The sequence below is a fragment of the Somniosus microcephalus genome, chromosome 5 (assembly GCF_052327205.1).
Source record: "Somniosus microcephalus isolate GS21.2 chromosome 5, FLI_Smic_1.0, whole genome shotgun sequence".
Classification (NCBI taxonomy): Eukaryota; Metazoa; Chordata; class Chondrichthyes; order Squaliformes; family Somniosidae; genus Somniosus; species Somniosus microcephalus.
In genome coordinates this window covers 12,981,375-13,004,817 of record NC_140991.1, presented here as the reverse complement: position 1 = coordinate 13,004,817, position 23,443 = coordinate 12,981,375, and the positions used below count along the sequence as shown (strand labels likewise).

The 23,443-nt window shown below is 48.1% G+C and overlaps 1 protein-coding gene across 2 annotated transcripts in view; it reads right to left on the bottom strand.

Annotated features, from left to right (window-relative positions):
- LOC147116895 (uncharacterized) overlaps window positions 1-23,443 on the bottom strand; it is a 231,763-nt gene that overhangs the window by 49,867 nt on the left and 158,453 nt on the right. For both annotated transcript variants that reach the window (XM_085987334.1, XM_085987335.1), the window contains 2 exons: window positions 22,801-22,872; window positions 6,866-6,922 (listed from right to left, as the gene is read on the bottom strand). In XM_085987334.1, coding sequence (XP_085843460.1) covers window positions 6,866-6,922; window positions 22,801-22,872 — 129 coding nt within the window. The remainder of the gene's footprint in view (window positions 1-6,865; window positions 6,923-22,800; window positions 22,873-23,443) is intronic.

Genomic DNA, 23,443 nt, shown 5'->3' with positions numbered 1-23,443 from the left:
GAACAAGAGACTAAGCTGTCTCAAACTTCACAACGTAATCGCAAAAGAGGATCACCGAACCATTTGGGTCACCCTCACGATGGCAGGGTCCCAAGTCAAAATGGAATTGGATACAGGATCAGCCCTGACCGTCATGAATCGACGAGACTATGAGCGGCTATTCTCACACACACCCTTGAAAGACACATCCATTGTCTTGAAGACGTATACGGGGCAGAAAGTATACCCCAGAGGGAAAATAAGGGTGCCTGTCGAATACAACGGCAAGGAAATACAGAAATTGTATCTGTACATACTGCAAGATGGTGGACCACCGTTATTGGGACGTGAATGGATCAGAAAGATAAGTTTAGACTGGCACTCCATTCAGGCAGTGACTGTGTCTGGTAAAAAGGATGACGACGTCACACCTGAACGATTGTCAAAAATCTTAGCTAACACTAAAGAGGTATTTCAACAAGAACTGGGAACTCTTAAAGGCGTAACCGCCTCGATAAAAATAGAAGAGAATGCAATTCCCAAGTTTTTCAAAGCAAGACCGGTACCGTATGCAATTCGCCCAGCCGTCGAGGCAGAGCTGGAGAATCTGGAGAATGCAGGCATGTTATCTAAGGTAGACTGGAGCGAGTGGGCGACACCCATCGTTCCTGTCATGAAGAAAACGTTAAACAATAAGTCTGAGGAGCCAAGGAAGGTTCGCATCTGTGGGGACTTCAAGGTGACGGTGAACCCAGTCCTTCACACAGTACAGTATCCTCTCCCGAGGATAGAAAATATTTTCGCCTCACTATCTGGAGGGAAGCGTTTTACAAAAATTGACCTAGCACAAGCATATTTGCAGATGGAGGTTGAAGAATCCTCTAGGAAGTATCTCACGATAAACACTCACAAAGGTCTTTACCAGTATAATCGACTGGTATTCGGAGTAGCATCAGCTCCGGCTATATGGCAAAGAGCGATGGAACAAGTCCTGCAAGGGATTCCGGGGACTCAGTGTTACTTGGACGACATCCTAGTGACAGGTGAAAATGACAGTGAACACCTTGCCAACCTAGAGCAGGTGCTCACTAGACTAAGAGAACATGGGCTACGAGCCAATCGCCCCAAGTGCGAGTTTTTTAAGAAACAGATATCGTATTGTGGCCACGTGATTGATGAAGAGGGGTTACATAAGTCCCCTGGCAAAACTGAAGCGGTAGTTAAGGCTCCAGCGCCTGAAAATGTGTCGCAACTGAGGTAATTCCTCGGATTGGTGAATTACTACCATAAGTTTTTGCCGAATTTGTCCACAATTCTGCACCCACTGAACGCCCTACTACAAACTGGAGTAGCATGGAAATGGAGCGATAAATGTAAGCGGGCCTTTCAGAAGAGTAAAGACCTAATCACTTCAAGAGAAGTATTGGCTCACTACAACCCATCACTACCGATAAGACTGGCGTGTGATGCGTCTCCCTACGGCATTGGAGCGGTACTGTCACATAAATTCCTTGATGGTTCAGAGAGGCCGATAGCTTTTGCATCATGCTCGTTAACTTCAGCCGAGCGTAACTACGCCCAGATTGACAGAGAGGCCCTCAGCCTGGTGTGGGGGGTGAAGAAGTTCAATCACTACCTGCACGGTCAGAAATTTACTCTACTAACTGATCATCAACCTCTTGTCTCCATTTTCAACCCTCAGAAGGGCGTCCCGATAATGACAGCACAACGCTTATAGAGGTGGTCCCTTTTCCTAAGGGCACACCAATATGACATCGAGTACAAAGGAACTAAACAGCATGGGAATGCTGATGGATTGTCGCGCCTACCGTTGCCGACGGTGGAAGAAGCACCTGCAGTGGATCCTGTGGAGATATTCCACTCGACCATAGTCGAATGTCTACCTGTGACGAATGCAAACATAGAAAAGGAAACACGAAATGACCCGACACTCTCCAGGGTCTATGGTTTAACGGTGAAGGGATGGCCAGCACATGGCGAACCACTGTTGCCAGCATTCTCGCCAAGAAGAGAACAGCTGTCAGTGTGCAGAGGAACCTTGATGTGTGGATCCAGAGTAGTAATTCCACTCAAATTGAAGGATAGAGTGCTCAATGAGCTTCATGAGGGTCATCTGGGAGGGGTAAAAATGAAGAACTTAGCCAGAGCGTTTGTGTGGTGGCCGGGAATCGATAGAGAAATCGAAGAGATGACCAAGAGCTGTACAGGATGCCAGAAGGTCCAAAACGCCCCACCACAAGCCCCTCTACATCCATGGGAGTGGCCCTCATCTCCATGGCAAAGGGTGCACATTGATTTTGCTGGTCCATTTATGGACTTGATGTTTTTAATTGCGGTGGATGCACATTCAAAGTGGCCAGAGGTAATAAAAGTGTCCTCAACCACCACAGAAAAAACTATCACAGTCTTACGAACCATATTCGCCAGAAATGGGCTGCCTGAACAGATTTGCTCCGACAATGGACCACAGTTTGTGTCTGAAGAGTTCCGGAGGTTCTTAAAGAACAATGGTGTTAAGCATTACACATCCGCCCCATATCATCCAGCCACCAATGGATTGGCTGAGAGGTTCGTTCAAACATTCAAGAAGGCTATCAAGGCAATGTGTAATGAAGACATACCCCTACAACACAAGATGGATAACTTCTTGTTTGCCTACAGGAATGCGACACATGCGGTTACCAACCAAACTCCAGCCATGATGTTCTTCAATTGAAGACTACGATGCCGCTTGGATTTGGTTAAGCCAAACATCAGAAGAGATGTGGAGAACAGGCAGTTTCAGAATATGAATGAAAGGCCGACCAGGAGTTTTAAGATAGGTCAACCAGTTTTGGCCCGGGACTACCGCACAGAGAAATGGCAGCCAGGAACGATCTGCACACGGCAAGGACCTCTAATGTATACCGTGGACGTTGGAGAGAGCATTGTAAGACGCCATGCTGACCAGATTCTAGAGTCACTGGAAAACGTCAAATCCACACCACGATCCGATACACCTGGTGATGAAACCGAAGTACCAATTGCATCTACCTCAGAGTCGGTGATATTGGAAGCAGACAAACCAAACAACGACGTTGATCCCGAATCAACTTTGCCAGGAGAACCTGATACCCCAAAGAGGCGTTATCCAGACAGAATCAGGAAGCCTCCTCAAAGACTGAATTTATAATTGCTTAACTTCAGCTAATGTATATAGCAACTGTAATTGTAAATATGTTATTTAATTATTAATCGAATGTTATGTACTGTTTAGCTAAAAGGGGAGGAATTGTAGTGTATGTACTTTGAAGAAGGAACTATATTCTGCAGCCCCTGTATACTGCAGTACCAGTAGTGACCACCCCTGTATATAAGCCTGTGTAGTAACTTTGCATAGTAGTTCCAGTTTTGTCTCCACTCAGTAAACACCTGTTGTAACCAACTCCTGCAGTCCGTGTCTCAATTACACATGGACGTAACAACCACAACCATCTTCCTTTGTGCTAGGTATGACTCCAGCCAGTGGAGAGTTTTCCCCCCCGATTTCCATTGACTTCAGTTTTACTAGGGCTCCTTCATGCTACACTCGGTCAAATGCTGCCTTGATGTCAAGGGCAGTCACTCTCACCTCACCTCTGGAATTCAGCTCCTATGTGCATGTTTGGACCAAGGCTGTAATGAGGTCAGCAGCCGAGGGGTCTTGGCGGAACCCAAACTGAGCATCAGTGAGCAGGTTATTGGTGAGTAAGTGCCATAGCACTGTCGATGACACCCTCCATCACTTTGCTGATGATTGTGAGTAGACTGATGGGGCAGTAATTGGCCGGATTGGATTTATCCTGCTTTTTGTGGACAGGATACACCTGGGCAGTTTTCCACATTGTCAGATAGATGCCAGTGTTGTAGCTGTACTGGAACAGCTTGGCTAGAGACGTGGCTAGTTCTGGAGCACAAGTCTTCAGCACGATAGCCAGGATGTTGTCAGGGCCCATAGTCTTAGCTGTATCCAGTGCGCTCAGCCGTTTCTTGATATCACATGGAGTGAATTGAATTGGCTGAAGACTGGCTTCTGTGATGGTGGGGACCGCAGGAGAAGGCCAATATGGATCATCCACTCGGCACTTCTGGCTGAAGATGGTTGCAATCCCTTCCGCCTCGTCTTTTGCACTCACGTGCTGGGCTCCACCATCATTGAGGATGGGGATATTCATGGAGCCTCCTCCTCCCGTTAGTTGTTTAATGGTCCACCACCATTCACGACTGGATGTGGCAGGACTGCAGAGCTTTGATCTGATCTGTTGATTGTGGGATTGATTAGCCCTGTCTATAGCATGCTGCTTCCGCTGTTTAGCATGCATGTAGTCCTGTGTTGCAGCTTCCCCAGGTTGGCACTGCATTTTTAGCTACACCTGGTGTTGCTCCTGGCATGCTCTTCTGCACTCCTCATTGAACCAGGGTTGGTCCCCTGGCTTGAAGGTAATGGTAGAGTGAGGGATATGCCGGGCCATGACATTACAGATTGTGGTGGAATACAATTCTGCTGCTGATGGCCCACAGCACCTCATGGATACCCAATTTTGAGCTGCTAGATCTGTTCTAAATCTATCCCATTTAGCACGGTGGTAGTGCCACACAACACGATGGAGGGCGTCCTCAGTGTGAGGACGGGTCTTCGTCTCCACAATGCGGTGGTCACTGCTACCAATACTGTCATGGACAGATGCATCTGCGACAGGTAGATTGGTGAGGACGAGGTCAAGTAGGTTTTTCCCTCGTGTTGGTTCCGTCACCATCTGTCGCAGGCCCAGACTGGCAGCTATATCCTTCAGGACTCGGCCAGTAGTGGTGCTACCGAGCTACTCTTGGTGATGGACATTTAAGTCCCCCACCCAGAGTACATTCTGCGCCCTTGCTACTCTCAGTGCTTCTTCCAAGTGGTGTTCAACATGGCGGAGTACTGATTCATCAGCTGAGGGACGGCGGTAGGTGGTAAGCAGCAGGAGGTTTCCTTGCCCATGCTTGACCTGAAGCCATGGGGCTCCCAGGGCCACTCCTTCTCGACTGTATGCCACTGTGCCGCCACCCCTGGTGGGACAGAACATACCCAGGGATGGTGATGGAGGAGTTTGGGACATTGGCTGAAAGGTATGATTCTGTGAGGATGACTATGTCAGGCTGTTGCTTGACTAGTCTGTGGTACAGCTCTCCCAATTTTGGCACGAGTCCCCAGATGTTGGTGAGGAGGACTTTGCAGGGTTGATTGCTGTGCCATTGCTGTGTCCGTAGCCGGTGCCGTGGTCACTACCAGGTGGTCCATCCGGTTTCTTTCTTATTATTTTGTTTCGTAGCGGTTTGTTATAACTGAGTGGCTTGCTACGCCATTTCAGAGGGCAATTAAGAGTCAACCACATTGCTGTGGGTCTGGAGTCACATATAGGCCAGACCAGGTAAGGACGGCAGATTTCCTTCCCTAAAGGACATTAGTGAACCAGATGGGTTTTTACGACAATCCGATAGTTTCATGGTTACCATTACTGATACTAGTAATTATTCCAGATTTATTTAATTAACTGAATTTAAATTCTCCAGCTGCCGTAGCAGGATTTGAACTCACAGTTAGTGGATCAATAGTCCAGGTCTCTGAATTACTAGCCCCATGATATTACCACTACGCTACCGTTACCACTACAAACCTTGAGACTCACTCAGCCAAGTATGCCAGGGCTTCCCCAGACTGGTCCAGGCAGCGGAATCATTGCTTCAGGACACCAATTGTCTGCTCTATCGCGTTTCTTATGGCAGCATGGCTATCACTGTATGCTTGCTGCGCACATGTGCATGGGTTGCGAACCGGAGCCATGAGCCATGTTGTCAGTGGAGACCCCTGTCACCCGATAGCCACCCTTTGGTTTGACGTGGAGGCTGAAATACAGCTGGCACAGAGGATTGCTGCAGAGTGAATGAATCGTGACTGCTGCCAGGATACCGGGCATTGAACTGCATGATGCGCTACCTGTGGTCACACACCAGCTGCACAATGTGGGAGTGGAACCCCGTTCGGTTCAAGGCCTGCTAGTGCACCCATGTCTTGGAGCAACTGATTTGTGCAGAAGCCTTGAAGTCAGCACAAAGTACTTCAGCACCTGCCACAACACTCTCTGTAGTAGACTTTTGAAACTTGACACAATTATGGGAAACACCAGAAATGTATAGAATTGTAGCAACAACTAGACTAAATAAACCAGCAACTAACCTGTAAGTAGTTGATGGACCCTTTAAATAGCACAGCTGCCTAGCGTTGTGTTCAGCTGTGCGAGGTTATGAGAGGGCATAGACTGGAGCTTGGAGCTCCAAACTGGCATCGCTAGCGTCAAATCAGATTTACACGCTGATTGACGTCATTATCTGCCTGCTCTGCATACTTCTGGCGGACAGTAGGTGCACACACGCTAATCGCTTTAGCAAGATGGCGTCCGGCGCACTTCGCATCAGAAGTGTGCGCACAGGGCGCAGACACCATTAAGGAACCCTAAGAGGCCATGTAGCTCCCAAAAAACGGGCACTACCCAGCCCAATTTCGCCCCCCGTGCACTTTAATCATGCCGTACCATATATTACAATCAGGAATAGGAACGCAGCCTGATTTTTTTTCTCCCTCCTAATCTAGGGTCACTGAACCCACTTGTAGCGCAATGAATGCTGTCCCAATTGGAATCACAAAACATTACACAAACAGATTTTGCAGGTATATATTAGCTCAACCACTTACTAAATAAATTCACAGCCTTTGGGGACGGGAGGGAGATGGAATCTAATTGTTATTTTTTCAAAAGAGAGCTTAAATATCTTTCAATTAAACAACTTCTCCACTTCCAGGACTTACGTGACAAATATGGCTTCTGTAAATATTCTGGTGGAATAACAAAGGGAGCCGGTACTTCTGTTAGTAAACAAAAAAATTGGAAAATGTAAGTACAGTACATATTGAATGGTGACGACAAGAACCACAACAACTTGCATTTATATAGCGCCTTTAACATAGTAAAACATCCCGAGTCACTTCACAGGAGCGTTATCAAACAAAATTTGACACCGAGCCACATAAGGAGATATTAGGAATTAGGACAGGTGACCAACTGTTTGGTCAAAGAGGTAGGCTTTAAGGAGCGCCTGAACGAAGAGAGAGAGGTAGAGAGGCGGAGAGGTTTAGGGAGGGAATTCCAGAGCTTAAAGCTGAGGCATCTGAAGGCACGGCCATCAATGGTGGAGTGATGAAAATCGAAGATGCGCAAGAGACCAGAATTGGAGGACCGCAGAGATCTGAGAGGGTTGTAGGACTGGAGGGAGTTACAGAGCTAGGGAAGGGTGAGGCCATGGAGGACTTTGAAAACAAGGATGAGAATTTTAAAATTGAAGCATTGCCAGTCCGGAAGCAAATGTAGGTCAGCGTGCCATAAATAAAAGTAAATTTGTTGAACAAATATTCTGTGAGTGTGGACAAGCTGAAGGAAATTCACATTGTTTCTGGCAACCAATTACACTCAATAAATTTACTAGCACACCACAGTCTAGATGTTCTAGCACTAGTGAACTTTATACCAGAATAGCTACTGGCGGCTTCTGGACAGATTCAAGTGGGAGTTGACTGTTGGTATCCAGTTTTCCAAGGTCAACTCATTACTATAGCTTCAGATACAGATTCAGACAGGTGGAAGGAGCACACTAGGGGCTGAATTTTGCTGGTGCTCAGAGTGTGGGTTTGGAGGCGGGTCTGCTGTCAAAAGCACAAAGATTGACAGCGGGTCGGTATCCCGCTGTAAACCCGCCTCCCTGTCAGTTTCCCAAGTGTCGGGTCTGTCATCCCTGAACAGACCCGACACCAAGCGGTGGGTCAGTCAATTTAGATTGTTAGAAGCTTATTAAAAGATAGTTAAGAACCATTTTCCCATGTATTTCCTATTTTACCAGGTTTTCAACAAGTTCCCGGAGAGCAGCTGTCATGTCAGGTAAGTATGTCAGGTTCTCAATGACTGTGGATTGCTGTGAATAGGTGAAAGCTGCAAAAGTGCTATAAAACCTACCATTTCACAGCTGTTCACTTCCAAATCTTAGAAGCTGGAGCATTAATGATTTGGAAGCACTTTTGAGTTTTATGCACTTTTGAAGTGTTTGGAAAAATCTCTCTATCCACAGTCACCTCCTTGGAACAACCTATCTCAACATTGATGATTACTTCTGTCATCTCAATCTCACCTACCATCTATTTCATCAGTATCGGTGCCCTTGAAAAAATCTCAGCTTGGTCCTCAGAATCCCAACACGATCAGCCCCAACACTATCATCACCGGGCACACCAGCAGCACCAACATCCACGCCAACCTTCTCCGCAATCAACTGATGCTGCACTGGACACAGGGCATCATCACCCGTGCACATGTGTGATGGAATACTCTCCACTTGCCAGGATGAGTGCAGCTCCAACAACACTCAAGAAGCTCGACACCATCCAGGACAAAGCAGCCCGCTTGATTGGCACCCCATCCACCACCTTAAACATTCACTCCCTCCACCACTGGTGTACCGTGGCTGCAGTGTGTACCATCTACAAGATGTACTGCAGCAACTCGCCAAGGCTCCTTCAGCAGCACCTCCCAAACCCGCGACCTCTACTGCCTAGAAAGACAAGGGCAGCAGGCGCATGGGAACACCACCACCTCCAAGTTCCCCTCCAAGTAGAGTAGAGAATAATGGCGGTTAACATAAAAGGAACCCAAAACTCTTCTACCGGCATGTAAACAGTAAGCGGGTAGTAAGAGGCAGGGTGGGGCCTATTAGCAACAAAGAAGGTGTTATATGCTTAGAGGCACAGGGCAAGGCTAGAATACTCAATGAGTACTTTGTATCGGTGTTTACTAAGGAGGTGGATGCATACAAAATATCGGTAGCAGTGGAAAAGGTAGAAGCAATGGAAGGGGTGAAAATTGATAGACAGGATGTACTAGAAAGGCTGGGTATGCTTAGAGTGGACAAGTCACCTGATCCAGAAGGCTTGCATCCCAGATTGCTAAGGGAATTGAGGGAGGAGACAATGGAAGTGCTTGCCATAATTTTCCAATCTTCCCTAGACTCAGGAGGTCCCGGAGGATTGGAAAGTGGCAAATGTGACACCATTGTTCAGGAAAGGGTGTAAGGACAATCCTAGTAACTACAGACCAGTAACATCAGTTTAACATCAGTGGTGGGTAAAGTTTTAGAAACAATAATCAAGGAAAAATTTAACGGACACTTGGAGAGGTTTAAGTTAATTAAGGAGAGCCAACACGGATTTGTAAAAGGCAGGCCATGTTTGACCAACCTAATTGAATTTTTTGATGAAGTAATAGGGAGAATCAATGAAGGGAATGCAATGGATGTTGTCTACATGGAATTTAGGAAGGTGTTTGACAAAGTACCACATAGAAGGCTGGTTAACAAAATTGAGGCTCACGGAATAGGTGGGTCAGTGGCAGCTTGGATAAGGAATTGGCTTAAGGACAGAAACCAGCAAGTTCCAGTAAATGGCTGTTTTTCAGACTGGAGGATGGTAGACAGTGGTGTTCCCCAAGGGTCAGTGCTGGGGCCACTGTTTTGTTTGATATATATAAATGACATAGATATCGGAATACAAAGTAGAATTTCTAAATTTGCCGATGACACCAAACGTGGGGGTGTGGCAATCAGTGAGGATGATACCAATTGACTGCAACAGGACATAGAAAGGCTAGCAGAATGGGCAGACAAGTGGCAGATGGAATTTAATACAGAGAAGTGTGAGGTGATGCATTTTGACAGAAAGAACAGGGAGAGGCAATATACACTTAATGGCACAGTTTTAAAGAGTGCGCAGGGATAGAGGGACCTGGGAGTTAATGTGCATAGGTCCCTGAAGGTGGCAGGACATATTGAGAGAGTGGTTAGCAAAGCGTATGGGATCTTGGGCTTCATAAATAGGGGTATTGAGTACAAAAGTAGAGAAGTTATGCTGAACCTTTATAAAGCGCTGGTTAGGCCACAACTGGAGTATTGCGTCCAGTTCTGGTCACCACACTATAGGAAGGATGTGAGGGTGCAGAGGAGATTTACCAGAATGGTTCCGGGGATGGGGGATCTTAGCTACAAGGACAGGTTGGAGAAGCTGGATTTGTTTTCATTAGAGCAAAGGAGGTTGAGGGGTGATTTGATAGAGGTGTACAAGATTATGACGGGTTTGGATAGGTTAGACGGGGAAAGGCTGTTCCCACTAGTTGATGGTACAAGGACTAGGGGACACATATTTAAGGTTTTGGGGAAGAGATACAGGGGGGATGTGAGGAAAAACTTTTTTACGCAGCAAGTGGTGAGGACCCAGAACTCACTGCCGACAGAAGTGGTGGAAGCAGAAACACTCAATGTTTTCAAGGGGAGACTGGCTAGGGACTTGAGGGAAATAAACTTGCAGGGCTACGGGGATAGAGCGGGGGAATGGGACTGACTGGATTGCTCTACAGAGAGCCGGCACAGACTCGATGGGCCGAATGGCCTCCTTCTGTGCTGTTATGACTCTCTGATTCTATGACTAAGTCACACACCATCCTGACTTAGACGTATATCGCCGACCCTTCATCGTCGCGGGGTCAAAATCCTGGAACTCCCTCCCTAACAGCACTGTGGGCATACCTTCACCACACGGACTGCAGCAGTTCAAGGCGGCGGCTCACCTTCTCAAGGGCAATTAGGGATGGGCAATAATTGCTGGCCTTGCCAGCGACACCCACATCCCATAAACAAATAAAAAAAACATTGTTGCCCTGGACGTCAGCGATGGCCTCACCATGTCCAGATTTGCTTCACTTAACACTGAACACCCTGGCTGCGACATGATGCACCAGGTTGGCATCACCTCACACCAGCACCATAAAGCATCCTTACAATGTCCAAGCCATTCCTTACACACTCCTCACCATTATGGGGGGTGGGGGGTGGGCGGAACATTACATCTCACCATTCACTGGAACTCACAAAGACACTTTCAAAGGTGCGCACAAATCTATCCAAGAAGGCAAAGTGGTGACAATAAGGATTTCAACGCTTGACAACACATTAACAGAAAGTTTACATGAACATTGGCTAAAACACCTAAGGGCCAACCCTTGTGTGTTGTTAGTTGCACTAGGATGAGGGTGAGTGCGAGGGGTGGCTCGTGAGATGGGGAAGTGATAATGTAGATAGAGAGGGATGGATGGAGGTGCAAGGTAAGTTGATGTGAGTAAGGATGTGCAGGAGTAGGGTAGGGAAGGCAGAGTGATGGGGATGTGATGAGTGGCACAGCCGGATGAGGCTGAGTGTGACTTTGCAGTAAAGTTTAGTGATCTACTGAGATCATTGAAAGGTTTGCGCTGCTGCAGCCCGGTCCACCTGATGACATCCCTGTTTGTGTCCTCCTGTGCAATGTGCAACCAGGCTGCGTTGGTGTCCTGGGGAGGTGTCTGCACAACTGTCAAAATGATTGTGGACATGGTCCCTTTAAGGAAACCGACTGTTGACGCGTCATCAAATGACGTCATCAGACCAGCTTCCTATTAATTGGCCGGGAACCTCGCAGGGCGGGCTTAACAAGCCCAATAAATGGAAAATCTTGTTGGAGGCCGGGATCAAGACAGATGCGAGGTCCCCACACGCCATGGACGTCGCCCGCCAAAGACCCGCCGAAGTTGGAAAATTCAGCCCTAGTGGTGGGAGCAGAAAAATTACATTCTAGTGAAATTTAAAGGATTGAGATAATTGAAGTGACGTGCAACAACAGAGCGGGAACAACATTTTGCAAGACTTTTAGAAATCTTCAAAAGACACAGATCTGCTGACCGAGAGAGGGCCCCATGGCCAGATGCACATGGCAGGGTCAGGGCCTACATCAATGGTTGGTGGCATCTTGGGAAAGTGCAGCCAATAGGAATGTGAACTGTGAATCACCTTATAATGCACTGCTTCCTGCAATCTACTGGAAACAGGGTACACTGGGATTGTGGCACTGTTCTGAGCAAGCAACATTAGTTATTCAGGCATTCATATATCTTAGTGATGCCATTGGGATTGCTGTCCTGTGCTTCTTTGGAAAGTGGGGCCTCCACCTGCATTAATCTGCTGCCAGAGGGAGGTCTGGTCATGATGTTTGCAGATGTGGGTATCTGAAGAACGTGATTGGATGAGTTTTGCTGCCAGCTCCTGTTTGTGGAGTATAACCAGGGGACTTGGATCCACTCTCAGTGTAGAAGATTCAACAGCGAGCACCTGGAGGGTGAAGGAGGACGAACTGAAGAGGGAGCTTGGAACAGGACAACTTCTACCCAGGGATCAACGGAGTAATATAATTCTCAATTTTGCCTTGTAAACTGCTGCACAAAAACTATAATATAGTAAGCCTTACTTATATCAAATACAAACCAGCACTGTTACCAATATGGCATCAGCTTCAGACAATTGGAAAGAGTCCAAAAAGGGGAATAAACCTGGTCCGGCCGCTCATAAAGTATTGTGCACAGTCTGGTCTCCATACTATAAAAAGGACAAAGAAGCACTGGAGAAAGTGCAAAAAAGATTTGCAAGGATGGTACCAGAACTGAGAGATTACAGCTATCGGGAAAGATTGAACGGGTTGGAGCTTTTCTCGTTAGAAGAGAGAAGTCTTAGAGGAGACCTGATAGAGGTCTTTTAAATTATGAAGGGGTTGAACAGGATAGATGTAGAGAGAATTTTTCCACTTGCGGTAGAATCCAAAACTAGGGGACATCACTAGAATATATTTACTAATATGTCCAATAGGGAAATAAGGAGAAATTCTTTACTCAGAGAGTGGTTAGAATGTGGAACTCACTACCACAGAAAGTGATTGAGCCAAATAGCTTAGATGCTGTCAAAAGGAAACTAGCCAAGTACACGGCAGAAAAGGGAATAGAAAGATATGCTGAAAGGCTGAGATGAGGTAGATGGAATGGGAGGAGACTCGTGTGGAGTATAAACAACAACAACAACTTGTATTTATATAGCACCTTTAACGTTGTAAAACTTCCCAAGGCGCTTCACAGGAGCATTATAAAACAAAATTTGACACCGAGCCATAAGGAGATATATGGGCAGATGATCAAAAGCTACATTCTCGTTCTACTTGGACCACTCCCTCTGGCCTCTTACCCTCTCTAGATCTTTTCATTGCTAACTGCCGACGTGACATCGGCCGTCTCCATTTCTCTGCTCCCCTCACTCACTCCAACCTACCTCCCTCTGAACTTGCAGCACTCCATGCTCTCCGATCCAACCCTAACATTATCATTAAACCTGCTGATAAGGGTGGTGCTGTTGTTGTTTGACGAACCGACCTCTACCGTGCAGAAGCTGAACGACAACTCTCCAACACCTCCTCCTACCTCTGCCTGGACCATGACCCCACTAGCAAACATCAAGCCATTGTTTCCAAGTGTGTCACTGACCTCATCTCCTCTGGAGATCTTCCCTCCATGGCCGCCAACCTCATAGTCCCCCAACCCCGCACAGCCCGCTTCTATCTCCTTTCCAAGATCCACAAACAGGACTGCCCTGGTAGACCCATCGTTTCACCCTGTTCTTGCCCCACATAACTTATCTCTTCCTATCTCGACTCTATTTTTTCTCCCCTTGTCCAGTCTCTTCCCACCTACATTCCCGACTCTTCCGACGCCCTCCGTCACTTTAACAGTTTCCAGTTTCCTGGCCCCAACCGTCTCCTTTTCACTATGGACGTCCAATCCCTCTACACCTCCATTCCCCACCAGGACGGCCTTCGGGCGCTCCGTTTCTTCCTTGAACAGAGGCCCAACCAGTCCCCATCCACCACCACCCTCCTCCGCCTGGCTGAACTTGTTCTCACATTGAACAACTTCTCCTTTGAATCCACTCACTTCCTCCAAATTAAAGGTGTTGCTATGGGAACCCGCATGGGTCCTAGCTATGCCTGCCTGTTCATGGGATATGTGGAACATTCTTTGTTCCAGTCCTACTCAGGTCCCCTCCCTCACCTCTTTTTCCGGTACATCGATGACTGTATTGGTGCCGTTTCCTGCTCTTGCCCTGAACTAGATAAGTTCATTCACTTTACTTCCAATTTCCACCCTTCCCTCACCTTCACATGGTCCATCTCCGACTCTTCCCTTCCCTTCCTTGACTTCTCCGTCTCCATTTCTGGCGATCGGCTTTCGACAAACATCCACTACAAGCCCACCGACTCCCACAGCTACCTGGACTACACTTCCTCCCACCCCGCTTCCTGTAAGGACTCTATTCCATTCGCCCAGTTTCTCAGTCTCTGCCGCATCTGTTCTGACGATGCCACCTTCCATATCAGCGCTTCCAACATGTCTTCCTTTTTCCTCAACCGAGGATTCCCCTCTACTGTGGTTGACACGGCCCTTGACCATGTCCGTTCTATTTCCCACACTTCTGCTCTCACCCCTGCCCCTCCCTCTCAGAACCACGATAGGGTTCCCCTTGTCCTCACCTTTCACCCCACCAGCCTCCACATTCAACGGATCATCCTCCGCCATTTTCGCCACCTCCAACGTGATCCCACCACCAAACACATCTTCCCCTCACCTCCCCTTTCAGCATTCCGAAGGGACCGCTCCCTCCGCGACACCCTGGTCCACTCCTCAATCACCCCTAACAGCCCTTCTCCTTCACCTGGCACCTTCCCGTGCAAGCGCAGGAGATGCAACACATGCCCTTTTACCTCCTCCCTTCCCACTGTCCAGGGCCCCAAGCACCCCTTCCAGGTGAAACAGCGATTTACTTGTACTTCGTTCAATTTAATATACTGTATTCGCTGCTCACGATGTGGTCTCCTCTACATTGGGGAGAGCAAACGCAGATTGGGCGACCGCTTTGCGGAACACCTCCGTTCAGTCTGTAAGGGTGACCCTGAGCTTCCGGTCGCCTGTCACTTTATTTCTGCACTTCACTCCCACTCTGATCTCTCTGTCCTCGGCCTATTACATTGTTCCAATGAAGCTCAACGTAAGCTCGAGGAACAGCACCTCATCTTTCGATTGGGCACTTTACAGCCTGCCGGACTCAACATTGAGTTCAACAATTTCAGATAATTATCCCTGCCCCCATTTTTCATGCAGTATGATTTTTGTCACTCCCATTTGCAACATTTTATCTTTCCTGCCTCTTACAAAAGTACAGGATGTTCTTTCAATTCCTTCCTCCCCATCCAAACCCCACCCCCCCACCCCCTGTCTCTGCACCTGCTTAATATCTGTTATATCTCCAGCTTTTTCCAGTTCTGATGAAGGGTCCCAGACCTGAAACGTTAACTCTGTTTCTCTCTCCATGGATGCTGCCTGGCCTGCTGAGTATTTCCAGCACTTTCTGTTGACCAAAAGCTTGGTCTAAGAGGTAGGATATAAGGAGTGTCTTAAAGGAGGAAAGAGAGGTAGAGTGGCAGAGAGGTTCATTGAGGGAATTCCAGAGCTTAAGGCAGCTGAAGGCACAGCTATCGATTAAAATCAGGAATGCTTAAGAGGCCCGGATTAGAGGAGTGCAGATATCTCGGGGGGTTGTGGGGCTGGAGGAGATTACAGAGATAGGGAGGGGAGAGGCCATGGAGGGATTTGAAAACAAGGATGAGAATTTTAAAATCGAGACATTGCTCAACCGGAAGCCAATGTAGGTCAGCGAGCATAGGGTTGATGGGTGAACGGGACTTGGTGTGAGTCAGGACACGGGCAGCAGCATTTTGGATGACCTCAAGTTTACGGAGGGCATAGCGTGGGAGGCCAGCCATGAGTGCGTTGGAATAGTCAAGACTAGAGGTAACAAAGGCATGGATGAGGGTTTCAGCAGCAGATGAGCTGAGGCAGGGGTCGAGTTGGGCGATGTTCCGGAGGTGGAAATAGGCGATCTTAGTGATGGGCGCGGGTATGTGGTCAGAAGCTCATTTCGGGGTCAAATATGACACCAAGGTTGCGAACAGTCTGGTTCAGCCTCAGACAGATGTTAGGGAGAGGGATGGAGTTGGCTGCTAGGGAACGGAGTTTGTGGCGGGGACTGAAGACAATGACTTCAGTCTTCCCAATATTTAGTTGGAGAAATTTCTGCTCATCCAATACTGGATGTCGGTCAAACAGTCTGACAATTTAGAGACAGTGGAAGGGTCAAGAGACTGACTGGGCCGAATGGCCTGACTCTGTGTTGTATATTCTATGTAATTCTATGTAAAGGTTCGTGAGTGCCAGCGAGAAAAGCAAAACAAAATAAAGGAAGAAAAACCTTTAAGAGATGGCTAAAAGAGCAGTCGTTGTGGAGACGAAGTCCCATCTTCACACTGAGGACACCCTCCATCGTGTGGTGTGACAATACCACCGTGCTAAATGGGATAGATTCAGAACAGATCTAGCAGCTCAAAACTGGGCATCCATGAGGCGCTGTGGGCCATCATCAGCAGCAGAATTGTATTCCACCACAATCTGTAACCTCATGGCCCGGCATATCCCTCACTCTACCATTACCATCAGGCCAGGGGACCAACTCTGGTTCAATAAGGAGTGTAGAAGAGCATGCCAGGAGCAGCACTAGGCATACCTAAAAATGCGGTGCCAACCTGGGGAAGCAATACAGGATTACATGCATGCTAAAAAGCGGAAGCAGCATGCTATAGACAGAGCTAAGCAATCCCACAATCAACAGATCAGATCAAAGCTCTGCAGTCCTGCCACATCCAGTTGTGAATGGTGGTGGACCATTAAACAACTAACGGGAGGAGGAGGCTCCATGAATATCCCCATCCTCAACGATGGTGGAGCCCAGCACGTGAGTGCAAAAGACAAGGCTGAAGTGTTTGCAACCATCTTCAGCCAGAAGTGGCGAGTGGATGATCCATATCGGCCTCCTCCTGAGGTCCCCACCATCACAGAAACTAGTCTTCAGCCAATTCGATTCACTCCACGTGATATCAAGAAATGGCTGAGCGCACTGGATACAGCAAAGGCTGTGGGCCTTGACAACATCCTGGCTGTCATGCTGAAGACTTGTGCTCCAGACCTAGCTGCGCCTCTAGCCAAGCTGTTCCAGTACAGCTACAACACTGGTATCTATCCGACAGTGTGGAAAACTGCCCGGGTATCACCTGTCCACAAAAGCAGGAGAAATCCAATCTTGCCAATTACCGCTCCATCAGTCTACTCTCAATCATCAGCAAAGTGATGGAAGCTGTCGTCAACAGTGCTATCAGATGGCACTTACTCACCAATAACCTGCTCACTGATGCCCAGTTTGACTTCCGCTAGAACTAGTGATTGAAGCACTGTCCCACTATCAGCATCAAGCTCCCCCTTCTCTGCCCATGGGGAGCAGTGCTGCGTAAACTTGACTTGTACTTCCTTGGGGGAAAAATTAGGTTGCTTTGCATCTCCTGTTAGTGCCCCTGGCAATGCACCTCCGGCGATGGTGCTCTGCTCGCGCCCCAGTCGCAAACTTCGGTCGCGTCCCTTGACCCGCCGCCGACAGGGTCAGGATGGCGACGGTCAGGGTGGCGTTTTTTTGCGGCCGCGGTGGCGCAAATTAAGGGTAGGTGCCGTGCGGCCATTTTTCTTGGCCGCCTGCCAGCACCTGCCCCCTTACGCTTTTTTATGCGGAGTGCAGGCCGCGATCGGTCAGCTCGGCACTCCTCTTGAGTGCTGGCCTGTTTTCCCGGCACCTCACTCCCCGGTGGTCCAGCAGGGCCCCGGTACGCGCAGTGCTAGGCCCCTCCCCTTTAATCAGGGGAGGGAGGCCTGCAATACGTGCCGACGCGCATGGCGTTGTTGCACGTAGCGCCGCGACATTCAATGGTAGCATCCCAGGAAGGAGGGGGAGTGCTTCCAGTAGCACCCCGCCTCCTGCTTGGAGCGCTACCACTGAATTTACGGCACAGGAGCGCTAACTTTTTCGGGGCACTAAAAGTAGCGCCCCGGCGAAGTTAGCCCCCCAAAGGGGGCGCCACCAAATTTTTCCCCCCTTGAGTTTAAAAGGTCGAGGGATGATCTAATCGCGGCGTTTAAAATGATTGAGGGATTCGATAGGGTAGATAGTGAGGGAGTCGATAGGGTAGATAGTGAGGGGGTCGATAGGGTAGATAGTGAGGGATTCGATAGGGTAGATAGTGAGGGATTCGATAGGGTAGGTAGTGAGGGAGTCGATAGGGTAGATAGTGAGGGATTCGATAGGGTAGATAGAGAGAAACTATTTCCTCTGCTGGGGAAATCCAGAACAAGTGGAAATAATCTTAAAATTAGAGCCAGGCCATTCAGGAGTGAAATCAGAAAGCACTTTTTCACACAAAGGGCAGTGGAAATCTGGAACTCGTTCCCCTAAAAGGCTGTGGAAATTGGGGGTCAACTGAAGAGTTCAAGGCTGAGATTGCTAGATTTTTGTTGGGTAAATATATCAAGGGATGTGGAATAAAGGTGAGTAAATAGTGTTGAGGTACCAATCAACTATAATCTAATTGAATGGCCGAACAGGCTTGAGGGGCCCAATGGCCTCCTCCTGTTCCTATTTTTCAATTTTCCATACTAGCCATCCTACAAGGTAAGGAAACACAAGTAGAAAGTGATGAAAAGCAAGTTCAGGATAACAGTCAGGAGGTACATTTTGTACAAAGAGAGATCAATTCATTTCATCCTTCGACTCATCCGACGCTTCAACAAAAAACCTTTTTTCTTCCTTTCTGATGTCAAGGATCGCAAGCTTCGTCAACTCGTGGACACCAAAGCCCCCCCAGAACATTCTTCCCCGTTACTTTCCTCCGATCCGATCCCTTCTTCCAGTCTCACCCCCTGCCGTGTTTTCACTATCCCCTCTGACCTTCCCCTCGCTGACCCCGAACGTTCAGTCCTCAACAAAGGCCTGAGCTTCATCCCCTTACGCCCCCAGCTGAATGAATTTCGAGCTCGGCACGATGCTGAGCTCTTCTTCCGTCGCCTTCGTCTCCGTGCCCACTTCTTTGGCCAGGAGTCTTCCCCCTGCACGGCTGATCCTTTCTCCCACTTTCTGAATTCTTGTTCTACCTGGACCCCTCCCTCTGGCCTCTTACCCTCTCTAGATCTTTTCATTGTAAACTGCCGACGTGACATCGGCCGTCTCCATTTCTCTGCTCCCCTCACTCACTCCAACCTACCTCCCTCTGAACTTGCAGCACTCCATGCTCTCCGATCCAACCCTAACATTATCATTAAACCTGCTGATAAGGGTGGTGCTGTTGTTGTTTGGCGAACCGACCTCTACCGTGCGGTAGCTGAACGCCAACTCTCCAACACCTCCTCCTACCTCCGCCTGGACCATGACCCCACTAGCAACCATCAAGCCATTGTTTTCAAGTGTGTCACTGACCTCATCTCCTCTGGAGATCTTCCCTCCATAGCCGCCAACCTCATAGTCCCCCAACCCCGCACAGCCCGCTTCTACCTCCTTCCCAAGATCCACAAACAGGACTGCCCTGGTAGACCCATCGTTTCAGCCTGTTCTTGCCCCACGGAACTTATCTCTTCCTATCTCGACTCTATTTTTTCTCCCCTTGTCCAGTCTCTTCCCACCTACATTCCCGACTCTTCCGACGCCCTCCGTCACTTTAACAGTTTCCAGTTTCCTGGCCCCAACCGTCTCCTTTTCACCATGGACGTCCAATCCCTCTACACCTCCATCCCCCACCAGGACGGCCTTTGGGCGCTCTGTTTCTTCCTTGAACAGAGGCCCAACCAGTCCCCATCCACCACCACCCTCCTCCGCCTGGCTGAACTTGTTCTCACATTGAACAACTTCTCCTTTGACTCCACCCACTTCCTCCAAATTAAAGGTGTTGCTATGGGTACCCGCATGGGTCCTAGCTATGCCTGCCTGTTCATGGGACATGTGGAACATTCTTTGTTCCAGTCCAACTCAGGTCCCCTGCCTCACCTCCTTTTCCGGTACATCGATGACTGTATTGGTGCCATTTCCTGCTCTTGCCCTGAACTGGATAAGTTCATTCACTTTACTTCCAATTTCCACCCTGCCCTCACCTTCACATGGTCCATCTCCGACTCTTCCCTTCCCTTCCTTGACTTCGCCGTCTCCATTTCTGGCGATCGGCTTTCAACAAACATCCACTACAAGCCCACCGACTCCCACAGCTACCTGGACTACACTTCCTCCCACCCCGCTTCCTGTAAGGACTCTATTCCTTTCTCCCAGTTTCTCCGTCTCCGCCGTATCTGCTCTGACGATGCCACCTTCCATACCAGTGCTTCTGACATGTCTTCCTTTTTCCTCAACCGAGGATTCCCCTCTACCATGGTTGACACGGCCCTCGACCGTGTCCGTTCTATCTCCCGCACTTCTGCTCTCACCCCTGCCCCTCCCTCCCAGAACCACGATAGGGTTCCCCTTGTCCTCACCTTTCACCCCACCAGCCTCCACATTCAACGGATCATCCTCCGCCATTTCCGCCACCTCCAACGTGATCCCACCACCAAACACATCTTCCCCTCACCTCCCCTTTCAGCATTCCGAAGGGACTGCTCCCTCCGCGACACCCTGGTCCACTCCTCAATCACCTCCAACAGCCCTGCTCCTTCACCTGGCACCTTCCCGTGCAAGCGCAGGAGATGCAACACATGCCCTTTTACCTCCTCCCTTCCCACTGTCCAGGGCCCCAAACACCCCTTCCAGGTGAAACAGCGATTTACTTGTACTTCTTGCAATCTAGTATACTGTATTCGCTGCTCACGATGCGGTCTCCTCTACATTGGGGAGACCAAACGCAGATTGGGCGACCGCTTTGCGGAACACCTCCGTTCAGTCCGTATGGGTGACCCTGAGCTTCCGGTCGCCTGTCACTTTAATTCACCGCTTCACTCCCACTCTGATCGCTCTGTCCTTGGGCTATTACATTGTTCCAATGAAGCTCAACGTAAGCTCGAGGAACAGCACCTCATCTTTCGATTGGGCACTTTGCAGCCTGACGGACTCAACATTGAGTTCAACAATTTCAGATAATTATCCCTGCCCCCATTTTTCATGCAGTATGATTTTTGCCATTCCCATTTGCAACATTTTATCTTTCCTGCCTCTTACAAAAGTACAGGATGTTCTTTCTATTCCTTCCTCCCCTCCTAACCCCCCCACCCCCTGTCTCTGCACCTGCTTAATATCTATTACATCGCCAGCTTTTTCCAGTTCTGATGAAGGGTCCCAGACCTGAAACGTTAACTCTATTTCTCTCTCCATGGATGCTGCCTGGCCTGCTGAGTATTTCCAGCATTTTCTGTTGTTATTTCAGATTTCCAGCATCCGCAGTATTTTGCAATTATTTCAATAATGGGTATGTTCCTGTGCGTAGGGTAGTGGGGTCAAAAGCTTTGGAATACCAGCAGGTACCAACTTAAGGTGGTTTCATGGAGGAGTGAATATCTTTATTTATATATATATTATAAAAAACAAGAAATCTCGGTTTCTATGAAAGGAAGAGCCCAATTGCCTGAATGGCCCTCCTCATCTGCACTTATCTTTTTGACAGGAAGGTATAAATCACTAGAAACTGGGCTTGTGACTGCCTCAAACCCTTTTTGTAGGATTCTTACAGCCAAGCAGAGAATGGAGTATATTTCCTCCCATTTGTCTTGGCAGGACTTGGACCCTAAATCCCAGAGGTGAAATGTCACTGCGTTTACCTAATCCATTTAGGCAGATGGATTTTTAACACATAACTCGTTTTAAGACATTGCAACAGTTTAAAATATGACCCTTACTTTTCTTGATAGCAACATTATGGAGAAACCAACAGACTTTTATCACTTTAAGATGGCAGGTAGTGTTTATATTAAATGAAATGTAGCAGGAGAAGTTAAAAACTACAATTCAATATTAACTATGTGGTAAATGCTTCTTTATTTGTTCTTTACTCTCCCTCGCCTGACAACTCGTGTCAAGGTACTGTTCCACCCTCTAGTATCTCACACGGGGCCATTTTTCATGTGTGAAGTCAGTAAAGTATCTAGCAGTGAAGGGCCTTAAGCAATTAGCCCAATTCTGACCCCACACAGCAGGAGTCACTGGGTAGAGGATCGATCCATAATTTCCCCCTCCCTAACCTAGGGGCACTGAGCGAATTGCATTGCTCCTACTGCGCTGGAACATCAGAACAGGAGGAGGCCATTCAGCCCCTTGAGCCTGTTCCACCATTCAATTAGATCATAGCTAATCTGTATCTTAACTCCATCTACCCGCCTTGGTTCCATATCCCTTAATAACCTTAACTCACAAAAAACTATCAATCTCAGTTTTGAATTGACCTCTATCCATAACAGTTTTTTGGGGGCGAGAGTTCCAGATTTCACCCCCTTTGTGTGAAGAAGTGCTTCCTATCGCCCCTGAACATCCTAGCTCTAATTTTAAGCTTATGCCCCCTTGTTCTGGTCTCCCCACCAGAAGAAATAGTTTCTCTCTATCCACCCTATCAAATCCTTTAACCATCTATAACACCTCAATTAGATTATCCCTTTTTCTTCTATACTCGAGGGAATACAAGCCTAGTCTATGCAACTCAGTAAACACAGCACATGCTGCGATCTTCCAGCTGCATACAGACCAATTACTCACTAGACCAACTGTTTAATCATTACACTTTCGATTTAGTGCTCCAATATCAATTCTCAAGGGCAATAAATGCTGGCCTTGCCAGCGACGCCCACATCCCACGGAATAAAAAAAAATATCATGACATTAAAGAATTTCTGCAGTTTCAGAACTTACGAATGCCCTTCAGTGGGGGTGGCAGTGACTCTGGCACTGGCAGTGACAGCGGTCGTGGCTTTCCCTGTGGTTCTGTTAATTAAACAGAGGACAGACACACTTAGCTCAAAACTAGAACATCAAACAAAAATCTATTTACGGTAAGTACTGAGCGGCAAACCGTCAATGAAAGCACAGGTACAATAATGTTGCACAAGAAATGATCCTGGCAGATGAACTACCCAAAGGAAATTCACAATGTGGGGTCAGATTAACCTGACCTCCCTGTTAGGAAACTAACGGGATCAGATCAGCCGCCCCATTCTGAAACGGGCGGTCGATCCGATCTTGTCAGTTTCCTGTCGGGGGGTTAGGTTAAAATTTTGTCCACATTGCTTTTTTGGGAGCCAGTTAGGCTTCCTACTCAGTTAAAAGTCTTGTAGACCTCGGTCTTGCAGTTCTGAACAAATGTGTCCAGTCCTCTCGTTCTGCCTCTGGCTGCACTTTAAAAGCAAGCACTAAACTTCGCAGCTCTGAGGCCAGTGTAGGGTCACGTCACATCTTAGTGATCACAAAAGAAAAATGTTCTTGAAAATTTGCATCCGCGCACTCCCGCTTGTGCTGCTAACCCTTGCCAATCCCGAATGTGACCACCCCCATCGTA